The 16,435-nt window shown below is 32.0% G+C and overlaps 1 protein-coding gene across 1 annotated transcript; it reads right to left on the bottom strand.

Annotated features, from left to right (window-relative positions):
* Positions 1 to 1,905: 1,905 nt before the first annotated feature.
* LOC126975687 (uncharacterized) lies at positions 1,906 to 14,101 on the bottom strand. The gene is made up of 7 exons (XM_050823688.1): positions 14,041 to 14,101; positions 11,960 to 12,218; positions 6,800 to 6,959; positions 6,470 to 6,587; positions 5,561 to 5,695; positions 4,945 to 5,158; positions 1,906 to 2,544 (listed from the first exon to the last, which is right to left on the bottom strand). The coding sequence occupies exons 2-7, from the start codon at positions 12,174 to 12,176 to the stop codon at positions 2,390 to 2,392; spliced, it is 999 nt and encodes a 332-aa protein (XP_050679645.1). The 5' UTR covers positions 12,177 to 12,218; positions 14,041 to 14,101; the 3' UTR covers positions 1,906 to 2,389.
* Positions 14,102 to 16,435: the final 2,334 nt, after the last annotated feature.

The raw sequence follows: 16,435 nt of genomic DNA, 5'->3' as shown, positions 1-16,435 counted from the left end.
TAGTAAAAGTTAATGTAAGTTAGGCGAAAGTTATTTAAGCAAATCGTAGGACAGATTTAGTTCTACAGCATATGCTATGGGAAAATTCGTCATCAAACAGACGTGAAAGCAGCAAGTCTTAATCATGCATCATATCATATGAGCATGGCTGGGTACTGTGGATAATGCCTCTTGAATGCAGAAGAGGGCTATCCGTACGACAAATGGAATACGCCCATTCGAGTTGCTAAGAAATAAATTCAAAGTTAATAAAATAATGTCTATAAATGAATCGACGTATAACAAAGAATGTAAATATTCAAAAAATAGTGAGTATATTATTATAATACTAAGCAGTAATGTATAAGCATTACTGTATTTCGGTATGAAAGACGCCGTAACTAGTGAAATTACAGGGCAAATAAGACTTGACATCTTTTGTCTCAAGGTAACGAGCGCAGTTGTGGTGCCGCTCAGAATTTTGGGGAAGCGGCACTGCATTGTAATGGGCAGGGCGTATCAATTATCATCAGCTGAACTTTCTGCTCGTCTCATCCCTTATTAATCCATAAAAAAATCTCTCTCTGAGTTTCTTATCGCTTCTTCGCAGCTAATTCGCGATAGTGAAGCCTTAGTAAATTTAGCACATAAGCCTGAATATTGAAAGCGATTATGAAGAAAGAAAATTTTGAATTTTATTGGTAATTCAAAAAGATAGAATGTAATGTAATTTGATAGTGTTAAATTATTATTGATAGACAATGGAAGAATATGGCACGCGTTGTATTGCACTAGAACAGTTCTACCTACTGTGGGTGTCGTAAAAGACGACGAAGAGATAAAAACCGAAAAAGCATCACTATCAACTGCGATCACAAACTCGCCTGGGACGTGCGGCGATTATGGCAAAACCTCCCGACAAACATGAAACATGACTGAAAGTATAATGCCCAGCCCACGGTCACGGCCCGCTTGTCGTTGTGCTCCTCATAAGCCACGGGGCGGGGGAAAAGGGAGTAAGCGGGGGACTAAGAATCCCAGTATCTCCGGCACGGATTAAGATTGGGACAGCCAGACTTCATCTCTGATGACTTCAGAAACGTCGTTGTGTATATCGAGATCCCGTTGTGAAATAGAAGTTCTCTTATGTTGCTGACTGTACCTCGCTTCACGCACACACACTCACTGTAAACATTAAACAAGCTCACACCCACACAACATCATGCGCAAAAACAACTTTAAATAAGTGTACATGAGTTTACAAAATATATGGTATTTGGAAATTCATACCTTTGCGGTAGAGTTTTTAGAATTTGTATTATTGTAGTTTACACAATCATACATAAAATTTTTTCATCATTTATTTGATGACCTGTATAACCGAGTGGTTAGCGATCCTACCTACTAAGCTAGAGATCCCGGGTTCGAATCTCGGTAGGTGCAAGCATTTATATGATGGATATTTGTTTTCGAGTTATGGATGTTTATATGTATTTATGTATGTTTAAGTAAGTATATTTAATTAAATATATCGTTGTCTTGCAACCCATAACACTATGCCTAGGCTATTTTGGGCAAGATAATTTGTGTAAAAGTGTGTCAAATATTATTATTATTATATAGGACACCTAGCGATATATGATCAGTGATCACTGCCGCCCATATTCTCTTGTAACATGAGAGGAACCAGAGTGTTTCCGAACATTTAAAGCCTGGAATAAAAATAAATATTATGTTTTCGAAAACCGAAAACACATACTACAGAGTACTTGGCGAGCGAGGATCGAACCGTGATGTGAGTCAACGATTATAACTATTATATATAATATATTAAAAATAAAATAATTAAGTTAGTTTGATTATATATTTTATATCTTCAATTATGAAAATAATTCTTTAAATTCATTTAAATAACGTAATGTACAGTTTCGAATATTTTTATTACAAATCTTACTCTTACAGTTTCATTTCATTTTTCTAAAATTTTATTTGATTTAAGAACAAAATGTACTTGGAACTAAATCACTTACTATTTAGAAAGCTTTATTTACTACTGTTACTGGTTACTAAACTATATCATGAAGCAATATATCCTGACTTTGTCCTTTTGAATCAAATATTTTTCATTTCAATTGAAAAGGTTACATTATCTTCAGGATTAGTAATCTTTTCTGTAAAATTTCATACGATGGAAAATGTTGTAGAGAATACTTATATAAATTTTCAATAATATTGTTTTACTATTACTATATCTACATAAAAACAATAGCTATGTCTAACTACATTATAATATATACTGCACCTAACAGTACAGAACATTAAGCACATAGTGCTTCATATTATATATGTACATTTATTATAACAACACATAGTTTATAGTAATGTTGATGATATTTTAATAAACTTAATATTAATCTACACTTAAAACTCTAAAGGTGCCGGGTAAACCCGCGTATTCCGAATTAAATTGATCTCTTGGTCTGAGTGATTCATCTGTACAAGCGCTGCTTATGTATTTCATAAACTCCTCGTGTTCTTTAGTTGATAGAATATCCACCCAATCGTCTGCAACACAATATTATAACATGTTAGAACGTTTAAAAACTTCTAAATTTTTTAAGGCGAGTTATCAATAGTTTTGGAGCTTTTCTAAAAGATAAATTTTAATTTTTTGGTTTTCAACTAGGATTGCAATCGCTTGCGTACACATGAGCATGCAAACTGAATTAAAACGTTCAAAAATATTCAATTCTATAATTCTTCAATTTATAGGTCACATGGAATCACAGGCACGTTGGCAGCCTTTATGATGGGGTTAATCCCTCTTTTTTCACCTCTCTTATTTCGAACTATTAAATACATTACAAGGGATTTGTTAATAATCATTGATTGAATGTGATCGGCTTGTGATGGTGTAACGAGACAGGTCGTTTCCTTATCTTAAATATGCCAAAGGAAAAGAATTTCTCTCCGTCACGCTCGTGAACTGACAGTCCAGCTGTTTGTTGGGGCTGGATGAGATTGGACTGGACGTCAAAAACTTGGCCTTATATCTCAAAAATGATTTCACGTGGTGATACAATGCTTGCTTAAAGATTATTTATAGATGTTATATGTTAATTATTAACAGTGTGTGCAGATTAATGCACCTGCTTGTACTGGAAAATCGAAAATATTTATTACAAGTTTGGTTTAATAAAATAGGAGGACGATCGAGCGTACAATATCTATTCTAAATTATCACCACTACCCAGACTATTATTCGAAATTTTTAAACCTAGTATTCGAGAGAAACATCTTATTTACTCAAGTAATGTATTTTTTGTCCTGCAAATAAATGAAACTTCTTTAATCATTAAGTACTTACGACTTTTACACTTCTGAAAGTCAATTATGATAATAAAATATCAAAAAAATCAATTTGAAAGGTTTCTTAAATATTTTGTAAAGAGCTAAATTTGTTATCAGAGTGGAAATGAAGATTTTCGCCTATCAAAGTTTTCACACGAAACGAAACATTGAAGCTATATGGGAATGGAATTGTATCTCCAAAAATCTGATAACTTTTGTCAGTGAGAAATCATCATAATATTTTCTGCCAAGGTTATTTATCATTTCTCGAATCATATACAAAAATCTAATTTAAGATTTATATCACTACGAATAATTAAACAAAATAACACTATTTAAACTCTTCCGGCTGTAGAAATATAATTGGTATACAGTATCGTCCGAATAAACCTTTACCTTTTGAATATTCTTGCTTGAAGTTTATTTGTAGGGCCGTTTAAATTTAAGTTAAATATGATTGGATCAAGAGAGTTTGTAGAGCATCAATGATCAATGATGTGTAAATTCTGAACTGTACACTGTTATTATTAGTTGATAGAGAATTTATTTACCTATGAAATGAAATAATATTCAGGTTTATATATAGGTATAATTATATTTAAATTTGATACAATAATAAAATGCATTGTGCTTTTCTTATCTCTGGCTTAATATTATTTTAATAAACATATTTATTTTGAATTAAATTAAATTTTTTTTAATATATTATATCATTAACATTTTGTATGCCATTATAATATTTTCTTGACATTATAAATTTTAAGAAATTAATTAATTGCATGTTAACATGAATTGGCAAAACATGTACGACAGAGCTAAAAGAATAAAACTAAAGAATTAATATTTACCAACAGTCGTTCATCAACATTAATGAATGAAAAGGCGGTCTATTATATTCTCTATAATATGATGTATGGACCATTTCATATAGATGAAATTAATAAATACATTCTTACATACTATGTTTCTTATCGAAATATTTTATCTTTAGTTATCAGTTTTCCTCATTTGTTTAATTTAATAATTTTACTATGATAACGATCAGAATGTCGAGAAATTAATATATAAAGATAGTACGTAATTATATTAAGTCTATTTTACGTACTTTATTTCTAGAAAAGATTTTATCATTGATAATAATTCTAGTTACAATATTACAAAATATTATAACAGAGTCGACAACGTTTTGCTATAGTTTGGTGTGTTCACTTAATCAAGACAGTACTTCAATTCAAGACAACTGCCACGCCTGTCATTATGTGAGGCGCAAATTTTAAATAAGGCTTCACATTAATTTCTACTATTCTAACCTCTGGCCAGAGGTACCCCCGTACCAGTTTGTTTCATTTGACAGCATACAACGAAGAGGGGCTTGAATCATCGACGATCAAATCCATCATCTTATTAATGTGCAGTTTCTTTCCATCTTCTACCACATATATCACGAGGAAAGTTCGGAGGACTTGTCCAAGTGTTCAAGTTTATTAACTTTCACAAAAAATGTTTGTTTCGTTCAGTCACTTTTTAAAATCATCAATCAGCTGCTGCATTCCCGAATTTCGGGAAATTGTGTTTGTTTAGACTTATTGAATATGTTGTCTGTTATATACTTACAAAACAATTGTTCCATTGAACGTTCTCTGCCACCAAAATCAACAGGCAATACTTCCGCTCCAATAATATCAAGAATCTCATCACGAGTTTTATGAACCTTCATTCGACCAGCAATCTTTGGCTTCAGCACTTGTTTGAATATTGATATAAGGCCATCAACTGCTTTTGATTGAGTAATAAAATGAATACCCTTAATCCGCATACCGAAGCCGTCCTGTGAAAACAAGAGTAAATTTATAACATTTTAATATTATTCTAGAAATCATTTATCAATTCGGCTTATTCTGTGAAAGGTACAAATGTTTTTACAGTACAAAAAACGACAATTATTACGAGCAAATGTGCATATGATATAAAAAATTAAGTTCGTCATCGAATGAGTTTAAGAATATATTACAGTTTTACGAAATTGGTTGAATAGGACTGGACTTTGTACAGTACAATATAACAACAATTATTTCAAGAGGAAATCTTAGAATCATGATTAAAATAAAATGCAATATTAATAGCAGCCTGTAAAATGATATCCTATAACTTATCAACATTCGGTTATTCCATATAAAAATATATTCTATAAATAATATTTTTGGCACTATCTATTTTCCAATACTCTTACCACAAAAATAGTCATAACTTGTCTTATTTCTACAAGATTAATTTTCGAAAGGAAATCGACCAAGTTTGCGTCTGTTAAATCAGCGACCATTCTAAAGCTTCCAACGTAGTCGTGGCATTTTGCGTATTCAGCAATCTGGAAAAAATTAACTAAAAGAGTCACTGAGAAGTTGAGAAAGTCCAACTCAATGAGGTAAAACAAATTAGATAGTAGAACTCCAATTATCAGAGAATGGATTACCATATTATAAGGGCTAACACTAGTTAGTCTAATTGAAACAATTTCATCTGCAAAAGATAAGTCGGAGAAATGCTTGCGTGTATTTTTTTTTATGGAATAGGAGGACATACGAGCGTACGGGTCACCTGTTGTTAAGTGATCACCGCCGCCCACAATCTCTTGCAACAACAGAGGAATCACCAGTGAAAAAAATATAGTGATAATTCAAAAACGCATTTTCGAAATTTTTTATGATACCAAAATAATCTTGATCGTAGGCATGCTAAGAAATATCCTGGAGTTAAAGTACGACATATCATACACTTCTTTTGATCTAATAGCCTACAGTTAATTGCGGCTCTTGTCGATTGCACTGGCTACACAAGAAAAAAGATGTGAAGAATATTGAAGAAGGAAAAGTCGCAAATTCTTTGATTTTTTTTTTAACAAAATTGTAAGGGACGAGAGAGATATGCCCTGCCCATTACAGCAATGCAGTGCTGCTCAGGATACTTGAAATACCCAAAAATTCTGAGCAGCACTACAATTGCGCTCGTCAGCTTAAGACATAAGATGTTAAGTCTCATTTGCCCTGTAATTTAACTAGCTACGTTTACTAGACACTTTCTTTTGCATTCCGCTAAATTTGTCAATGACAGCATTTTTCTACATTTTTAAAATTAAACTTACTTGTATACAGAATTTGAAGAATTTTAAATACATCGATGAATCTTCGAAGACATCCACAACTTTAAATGCTATAACCCTGTAGTATTCTTTTGTTAACTTAGGTAGAACTACAATATGGCTGAAATAATGTTACCATAATATTATATTTATTGCTTCACAAAAATGTTATTTTTGTAAAAATTCTATCAACTTCAGTCTCGCAATTTTTTTTTCTATAATTAAAAATTTCAACTATTACTTTGCACAACTGGACAAATTAATTCTGTGTTTTAATTTTTTTAGTATTAATTTTTCATCAAAGCTTCAAATACAGGTGAATTGAATTCTTACATGGATTTTGATAAGGGTATGGCTAAATCATTCTTGACATCAAATGTATCAAAAAAATGCGGCATTAGGGTCCGCATTGTGCATACTTTATCAAACTGTTTCTTGGCACGTTCCAGAGATCCTTTTGTTCCAAGTATTGATGTTTCCAGATAAAAATCAGCTGAAAATATTATTTCATTAAAATTTAACCCCAGTCGCAGCAATCAACGAAGCATTATTACACCATTGTTGTATTTTTTTTAAGGAATAGGAGGACAAACGAGCGTACGGGTCACCTGGTGATCACCGCCACCCACATTCTCATGCAACACCAGAGAAATCACAAGAGCGTTGCCTGCCGGTTTTTTTGAAGGTACCCATGCCGTATCGTCCCGGAAACACCACACAAGCAAGCTCATTCCACAGCGTTGTAGTACGAGGAAGAAAGCTCCTTGAAAACCGCACTGTGGAGGACCGCCACACATCCAGATGGTGGGGATGATATCCTAACTTGTGGCGTGTCGTGCGAAGGTGGAATTCGGCGGTCAGGTATCAGGTTAAACAGCTCTTCGGAACACTCCCCGTGATAAATGCGGTAGAAGACATGTATGCAGTAAAGGAGTAAGATATCAATTACTATATAATTAATAATTATTATTATTTTAGCTCTCTCTTTATAATAAAAAATACTGTTTAAATATGAAACTTAAATTTGTTATCTAGTGTTATTCCTAAATTATCATTAACAGTATTAATTCTAAACTTAAAGTTTCATTTAGGTTACCTTGTTTTAAATATATTATCTAAGAGCATTTGAGGGATGTTCAATTAATAGTGAGTATGAGGTGCAAACCCTTAAGAATTAAAAAGTATATACTAGCTGGTCAGGTAAGAATATTGATAAAAGACATATCTTTTGTTTCCTAGAAAATGAAGTTTTTTTTGTTTCGGTGTGTCGTAACGTGTTGTTGAAAATACATAAAAATTTTATGCTTGCGGTTATTAGGCACTAATGTCTAAGAAAATTCAGTACACAACAAATTAATCATTATTTACTTAGATACTTTATATATATACTTATAGGTTACTTTAGATGCTCCACCGTAGCTATAGATGCACGTTGGTGTGCCGAACTTACACGTGAAAGAACATCTACATACCAAAAAAAAAACCTCGAACAGGTCACCCAACAATGATGGCGATCGAACATAAGGTTAAAAACTTGAAAAAAGTAATTTCACTAGCTATAGATCTATTTACTAACCTACTTTTCTGAGCAAAATATCAAAAATTGTTTTATTTCATCAAGATAATGCTCCGGCTCACAGGTCCGCTGTTGCTATGACTGCAACTCGAGATGTTGGGACTGAAATACTCGAGCATCCTTCATATTCACCTAGCCCTAATAATTTCAAAATGATGCAGCCGCGGTAGTCGCTGCAGTACAGGAATTTTAAGGTGTACAGGATGAAGAGTTTTTTAAGAAAAAATTATTAAGTTCATAAAAAAGTATTCAAATTGTATTATACTTAATGGTGACTATATCGAAGAATAAAGATTAAAATATATGATAAAAGTTACCGAAAACATACGAATTTTCAATTTTCATTGAATGAACTACGTATATTTTAACGAGGCTACCTTAAAAAAATCATGTACATGCAATCAACTCCCCTCTTCCAGAAGGGACTTTGTCAGAATTGTTTCCTGTGATGTTCCTGGTGGAGAAGACCAGATCCATACATCTCATTCTTTTTCTGAATCCTACTTGCACATTCTATGTACTATCATTTATATTGGTCATAACGTTTCTGGTTAACGCTTTAGAATACAATTTACTGACCAATCATATGAGGATTAAACCGCAGCACTGCACTTTTAATTCATTAATTTATATATAAATATATATTTTTAAACTCATCCAGCACACCTTCACCTTTCTCGATCTCCCTTGGCGCTGTTGATCTTCCTCTCGCTCACTAACTTCCAAATCAACGAAAGTTATCATATCAAAATTATCATTTTCTTTGTCATTATTTTGCTTTTTATAAATTATTATATTATTTTATTTATTATCATTCACATACTTTTTACAAGATTTATAGATTTCCTTTCATTCTGTTTCAGTTCTTTTTTATTCAATCTATTAGTTTCTTAGTAATATGCAACCATCTAATCTGATCAGGCTTCATTTTTGTCTTTCACTGCATCTTACCTACCTACGTACCTCTTTATTATACCGAATGGCTAAGTTTAATGTGGTCAAACTAAGGGACAGCGGAATGATGATGTATGACCTTTGTTTTCTTTACAGCATCATTAGTCATAAAGTGTGAGTAATCGTTCAGTCGTATTGCATCAGTCATAAAGTCTACGAGTATTCGAGAGCTAAATAATCCCAAATTTTCTATAATCTATCCCTTAGATCAAATCTACGACTACAGTCTCCGGTTAAGCGCATTCGTGAGAAATACAATTTAATAAATTGGTCGCATCGAATTGTACGTGTTTGAATAAAATTTCTATGACTTTGATTGTGTCTAAATATAATAGCGATCGAAATTACAATAAAAGCCCTCTTCTTTTTTACTCACCTTGCTACAATTTTTTTTTATATATATCTTAATAAAAAACAAATTTTACATTGCGGTTTCAAAGCAATAAAAACCACTGAGGTTTGTACATTTCATAAATTAAGTCTACACCAACAGAGTTAAATTAAAAAAAGAAAAAATATTTCACAATCGTTAGAAATTTAGCTAAATAATAAATATAATAAAAATGTTATAATAATAAATAATATAAAATAATAAATAATAAAAAATAATATTAAAAAATTTGACTACTCTTTCTCTTTTATTCCATAACCTTTATTTGCCGTTGTTTGTTATAAGGCGGGGTGCCTTACGGAATGTGGTAAAACCAAAGAGTAAGACTATAACTAAAATGTCATTACTTGTTTGACGTTTTTCTTCATCACAATCAAGTTTATTTATAAAAAGGTCATCGGCATTTTTCCACAAATAAGTACATATTAAAACATACAAACCACTTAATAAATACAAAAATAGGAAAAAATAGATGACGAATAAAACTTAACACTTAAGCATTTTTATTTTTATTGTACTATGATTTCAATAATATGAGGAACCATCATTTTATAGTAGCAACTGGTCTTTACCGCAAATAACATATTTATCATACGGATACTTCTCTACTCTAGCTCCGCTAGAACACGTGCTTTTATCAGTACAATCCGGGTCATTAAATATTGGCTAGACATTGATAATATATATAATATTATGTACTTTAGACTACATCGTGAGTAAACAATTTGATAAATATACGTATAAGTATATTGTACTTTGATCTTATACTTTACTTATGCTTAGAATTTATAGATATATTATGCGTGTTAAATTTTTATGACTGATTATTAATTGTGACGAAACGAGTACTAAGGTCACCTTATGGTAACTAAAACGCCCTGGCCCTGTTCTTGAAAAACACACAATGTTAAGCGGCCTCGTAATGGTGCTCGTCACATTAAGATGTTCAGCTTACATCAGACCAGTAATTTCACAAGGTACGCCTATCTTTAAATCTAAAGACAACGGTGATTGCAAATTGTCGCCGTCTTACCCACCTATCAGACATCCTGCAAGGCCACCCAGGCTTCTTTCTTCATCTACAGGAAGCCTGCTTTTAAAAGAAAAAACTAAAATACTACTTGAAATTATGAAGAAGACTTCTTCACAATCCATTTAAAAAAATAAACTTCCAATAGTATATTCCATTCTTTCAAAGTCATGTAGACGTGACTATGTTTTCAGATTCTTCATAACTTGAACCAAGCAGTCATTCTGGTACTATTCATTTAGATTCTAGAGTATTTTGTAAAGATTCAAGATTTTAGTAACTTTAATTTACAATGAGGGGGCGTTGAATTTTACACAGCTTAACAATACAAACTGTAGGTACCTTGGTTGTATATTATATTATAAAATTTTATTAACTTTACCAAACCCAAAAAATTCCATCATTGGTAGGTATATCGAACTTGGAGCTTGGAGGAACTACGAGTATTGCTGACGGAGCTGTTGAAATTATCAATGTCTTGAAGTTTGACAACTCTCGTCATGTACATCGAAGTGTTCTACGCGACAATATTATAGTAAAACTGCCACGTATGAGTGCCTCATAACGAAAAATCAAAACCGAAGTCGAACAACGAGCAGCTAATGATAAACGTCTCAAGAGAAAGTCCTTTGGATGTGACTTGCTGGAGGATATAATTAACCTTTTTTTTACAATAAGGGACGAGACGAACAGGACGTTAAGCTGATGGTTATTGATACGTCCTGGCCATTACAATGCAGTGCCGCTGAGGATTCTTGAAAACCCCAAACCTCCGAGCGGCAGCACAACTGCGCTCGTCACTTTGAGATATAAGATGTTGAGTATAATTTGCACAGTAATTTCACTAGCTACGGGGTCCTTCAGACCGAAACACAGTAATGCTTATACATTACTGCTTCACGGCAGCAATAAGCGCCTGACTAAGCCTCACAAAATATATGCATAAAGTACATCACTGATTGCAGATAAGCACCTTAAGAAATAATGTATGAGGGTATATAAAACTAATGTACGAAATAAAAGGTGGATTTTTATGAATAAAGTATCTAGGCTTACGTAAGTATTCTTAAATATACTAAAGATGCATGTTTTGCTCATTCGAAGCAATTTTCTTTTTAAAAAACAAACTTGTTTTCTAATATTTTCTATTAAAATATGATCGTCATTTGCGTATCGAATGAACACCAATGCGCAATTTTAAATTATGTTTTAAAATAAATGTAAGAACAAGAAATACTAACGATGATGATTTTAATATCATACCAACATTTATTTTGAAAAATCTTTAAGAATTATCTCTTATATTTAAATTTAAAATTTTATTAAAAATAATTGTTCGAGAATCATAAATACAAGTATAAAATGTATTATTATTGTTTGCATATTATATTATAAAATTCAAAAGTGATTGTTCATAATTAATATAATTATAAGTTTTAAGTGGTGAATATACATAAACGATGATAATTAGTGCTTTGCATCCTTGTTTTTAAAAAACAATTGAATTCACAAACCTCATCAAAGTTACAATAAAAAACTTACGAAATTCCTTCCGCTTAAAATGTGGTTGCTGTTTAATCCAATCCTTTAAAATACTAACAGCTTGTTTCATTTCGCCGGGCCTATCTAGGTTCACTTCCTTCCTAACTTTGTGCAAAATATCATCATGCAATTCTAGAATCTCGTTTTTTGGTATAAAATCCATTTCAATATTTAAATTATTCGTCTGAATTGCTTCGCACTTAGTGGTCAACTGCATACAATATCATTTTTATTAATCAATTTATTTAGGCTTGTCGAGCTGGAAATAACAAACATATATTTAAGTTTATTTATCTCTTTATAATACGCTGCATAGTTGTTTGTATAATAAACGTCTTGGTCATGTTAATTGGTCTTATCACATATCCGCAATGTGAATCACAATATCATTAATTGTGTCTCATTTTCTAGAGCAAGTTTAAGGAAATTAATTTCTACATTAAAGGAGAGTTTTAAAAAGATATAATATATAGAGATTAGTTTTCACTGGATAGTCTAATTCTAGTCTGGATTGCTACTAAAACGTGAATTTTTAATCATAGGTACTGTTTTAATTGGTTCCGTGATTTATTTGAAATAAACGCTTTAGATATTGAATAGCGCATTCAAAGCGCACTGGATGTCTGCTTTAGTTTGTAAGTTTATTAATTATATCAACTAATAAAGAATAAGTTTGTTACTAACATATATGTTATTTATTATTGTATTTTCTAACATAGGTTAAGACTATTTCACTAACATTTATATATGGACTTAATAAATTGAATCAAGATTTATTTGATCGTAAAGTAAAAAAGTAACACTAGAAAATGTGAAAGATTAAATAAATGTTATTATTTATTAAATAATTAGCACTCTTAATATACGTATGATATTTACAACGTTGTCATGTTTTATGTTTTCAATGCGAAGTTAAGCCTTTAAGTATTTAAATTGCAACTTACTTTGGTAAGTTAAAAAAATAAAATTGATAATGATAATTAAATATCAATTAAAAGAAATTTACATATTTTGAGTTTGCGTATTGAGCTTATTAAACAAACAAATAGCTCACGTGATGAGGCAGAACCAGGGGTCAACCAAAAATACGCAGCGAAATGGAGCTATATTTTTTGTTTCCGTCCGTTATGTCTTTGGTCCGGAGCAATTGTGCCACCACACTTATTTCTACAGCCAAATGTACATCTACTGTTGTTCTAGTTTAATGGATTTGGTTGCTGGCGTAATCACACACAGTAAAATATCCTATGTTAAGCTAGGGTGAATGGTCATGTTTGATGTGAGCGTTAACCTACGTTACGCTAAGGGCTATCTGTGATGCGTTGTGATTCAGATGATTAAATTGAGAGGGCCGTTGACTTGTTGCAACATTAATTCTCAAAAAATATCAATTAATTACGAAGTACTTAGTCGGCATACGCGATAGCATACAAAATCTGCACGATAAATTAAATCAAATTATAGTTAGGTTCAGAAATTAAAACATCTATGATTTTAGTTTGTTTTATTTGTAGTAAGGCAATTTGCAATAAGCTAGTACGAGTATAGCTTTTAAAATACTTTTTTACTTTAATATTATATAAACAGCATCCAAAGCACAATATAAGACGGTATGCTTAGATAATTCATACGTCTAAATATACTGTGACAGCTGTGACCATGGCGAAAAAAATAGCGGCCAACTGTTAATCTATATTTTCAGCAACTCACGCACACTAAAACAAAGTGACATACGTATCGCGAGTGTAAGGCTTAGCTTGTCATGCATACCAAAGTAATAATGCTGGCCTATTGTCATGTGTTCTCTAACAGCAAGAAGGATCCCCCATCTAGACGTATAAATTAGCTAATACTATATGGTTTCGAAATATTTTACCCTCCCGTCAATCTTGGTTGGAATAAAAGGTCAAAATATTGTATTGAAATCGGTTCTATACCGGCTGTTAATTTTTAAGTAAACCGGATATCTTGTTGATAGTGAAACAACTCCAAGTATTCATTGACGCAATGACGAAACAATTAATAGGAAAACTTTGAATGAGCATCATTCGTAATAAATAATACGAATAAAATTCACGTACCAGTGCATAAAATATTTTTTCTCTCCAAAAACACAAATATTAAGCAGCACACAAGTGTCCTCGATCACTAAAACTGATACTAGATATCCAATCGATAACAATAAATATCTTTATGGCACGGTAATCAGGATGCTATGGCTAACCAATAGTAGATTTTTGTTGAAATGAGATAAGTTAATATCAGTTATAACGAAATGTAATCGGCCCTTTTTCATCAAACATTGAAAGGTAGTAATTTCGGCGTTTAGTAGTTTACTAGTAGGAGATTAAATACTCTTGAGCGGCAGTTTTCAGGCTTATTGTGACAAGGAACTTCAGTTACACATGTAGAACCAACGGCATTTTTATCAGTACAGTTTTTTGTCTATGGCAGAGGAAGACAAATCAGCGTACGGTTCTTCTGATTGAAAGTGATCACCGACGTGATATGACGTGACTTTATCACTTGCAACACCAGAGTTGGTGACCAGTTATTGGTGTAAGTGGTTTTCTAAAAATATCCATGTCGTATCAACCGTGAATCACCCGGCATAACTACCTAGACTTCATAAGGCGTCTTATAAGAAGTAAACAGAAAATAATTGCGGATGAAGAAACTATTTTCTTCCAGTATTGTTATAAATATTTCATTATTATTTTTTATTTTACTAACAAAATAATATAAGCAATATAATATTGTATACGTTATGTATGTCTGGTTATTCGAATCACCGCCATTTTATTTTTGATATTTTTATTGTTTTGTTTACAAAAAATGAGCGATTCAAGTTTTCACAGCACACCGCCAGATATTTTAAACGCTGCAAAAGAACATAATATTCAAGTGAATTGTAATAATTGCACTACACATAATGTAAATTACTATTAAAATAAATAATTAAATTATTTCTTTACTTAGTTTATTTGTTATATCAGTAATGGATGATATTAGGTTACTAGTAGGATTGGCTGTTTTAATGTTAGCAGAAAGCTTACTGTTTCATAATCTTTTAGAGGGTTAGATAAAGTCTTGTATGCAACTGTTGATAATAAGGTATTAAAATACTCATGTGATACTATTATCACAAATATTAAACCCATATTCGTGTTTTAATACCCCTTATTAAACAACAGTTGCATAAATAACTAATACAGCTTATTCTTTATTACTAACTAGCTGACCCGACAGACGTTGTTCTGTATATAATAAATAAAATAATTTTTTTATATGAATTTGTCAATAATATATCATAACATCAAAAATTACGTCGTAAAATATGCACCCTGCTGTCGTAATGAAATTGTTTCACAGCACAACTGTCAAACCGTGCGTTAATAAATTCGCTCATAGAAATTATGTATGGACACATCAAAGGAAAACCAAATTTGTCGTTTTTATTTAATTTAGTAGCATTTTCCTTTTTATTCACATTTTAAACCTTCTCTGGACTTCCACAAACAATTCAATACCTAAATTTGCCAAATGGGTCCAGTCGTTCTCGAGTTTTAGCGAGACTAACGAACAGCAATTCATTTATATATATATTTAGATATTACGAAATATTTGATATTTAAAACACTTCTAACTTAGAACACGAATCATAATATATTGGATGCAGTACAATCTAATTTGTTTTATATATTACAGCCATTGTAACATACTCTAAGATTGGCCGCTGAGTTTCTTGTAGTTTCTTCTGACGAGTTAATTTTTTTCGAACATATTGTAGATTCACTAATTTAAAAGAAATATTAATAATTACAATACAAAAGCGCTTAAGTTAAGCCTAATTGAGTAAAGTTTATTTAACTTTGACTTTAAGACACGTGCCTGTCAAAACATATTAAATGAAACGAAGTATAAATAATTTATTAAAAAAAAATGAAAAAGGCTATGTTACAAAATTATACTGAAGCTGAAAAGAGAAATTGTAATTTAGAGGATTCTTTATCTTCTTCTTCGTCGGATTACTCTTGACAGAACAGTCGTGGTCACGTCGAACGACGAACGCTTCTACGCCAGTTATCCCTGGCTGTTGCTTCTCTAGCACATGTGTTGAGGGAAGTTTTGGTTACGGCTTTGATCTGGTCTGTCCAGCGCATAGGGGAGCGTACCGTTGACCCTACCCTGAACTACAAGCCTCTCTATGGCTTGCTTTCCACGTCGCGTGATATGTCCGAAGTATCTGAGGATACGCGCTCTGACTATAGATGAAAGCCTTTCTTTCACTTTGAGTTCCTCAAGTATCGAGACGTTTGTGCGGCGTTGTGTCTACTAGATACTCGTAGCATTCGTCTCCAACACCATATTTCTAGTGCGTCAATCCTTTGTCTCTCTCGTTCTTTGACTGTCCATGTTTCGGCACCATATAGTAGTATGGGAAACACTAGAGATCTCACTAACTGGACTTTAGTT

The sequence above is a fragment of the Leptidea sinapis genome, chromosome 37, assembly GCF_905404315.1.
Source record: "Leptidea sinapis chromosome 37, ilLepSina1.1, whole genome shotgun sequence".
NCBI lineage: Eukaryota > Metazoa > Arthropoda > Insecta > Lepidoptera > Pieridae > Leptidea > Leptidea sinapis.
Note: the sequence above shows the minus strand (reverse complement) of the source record. Positions and strands in the feature narration are given on the sequence as shown.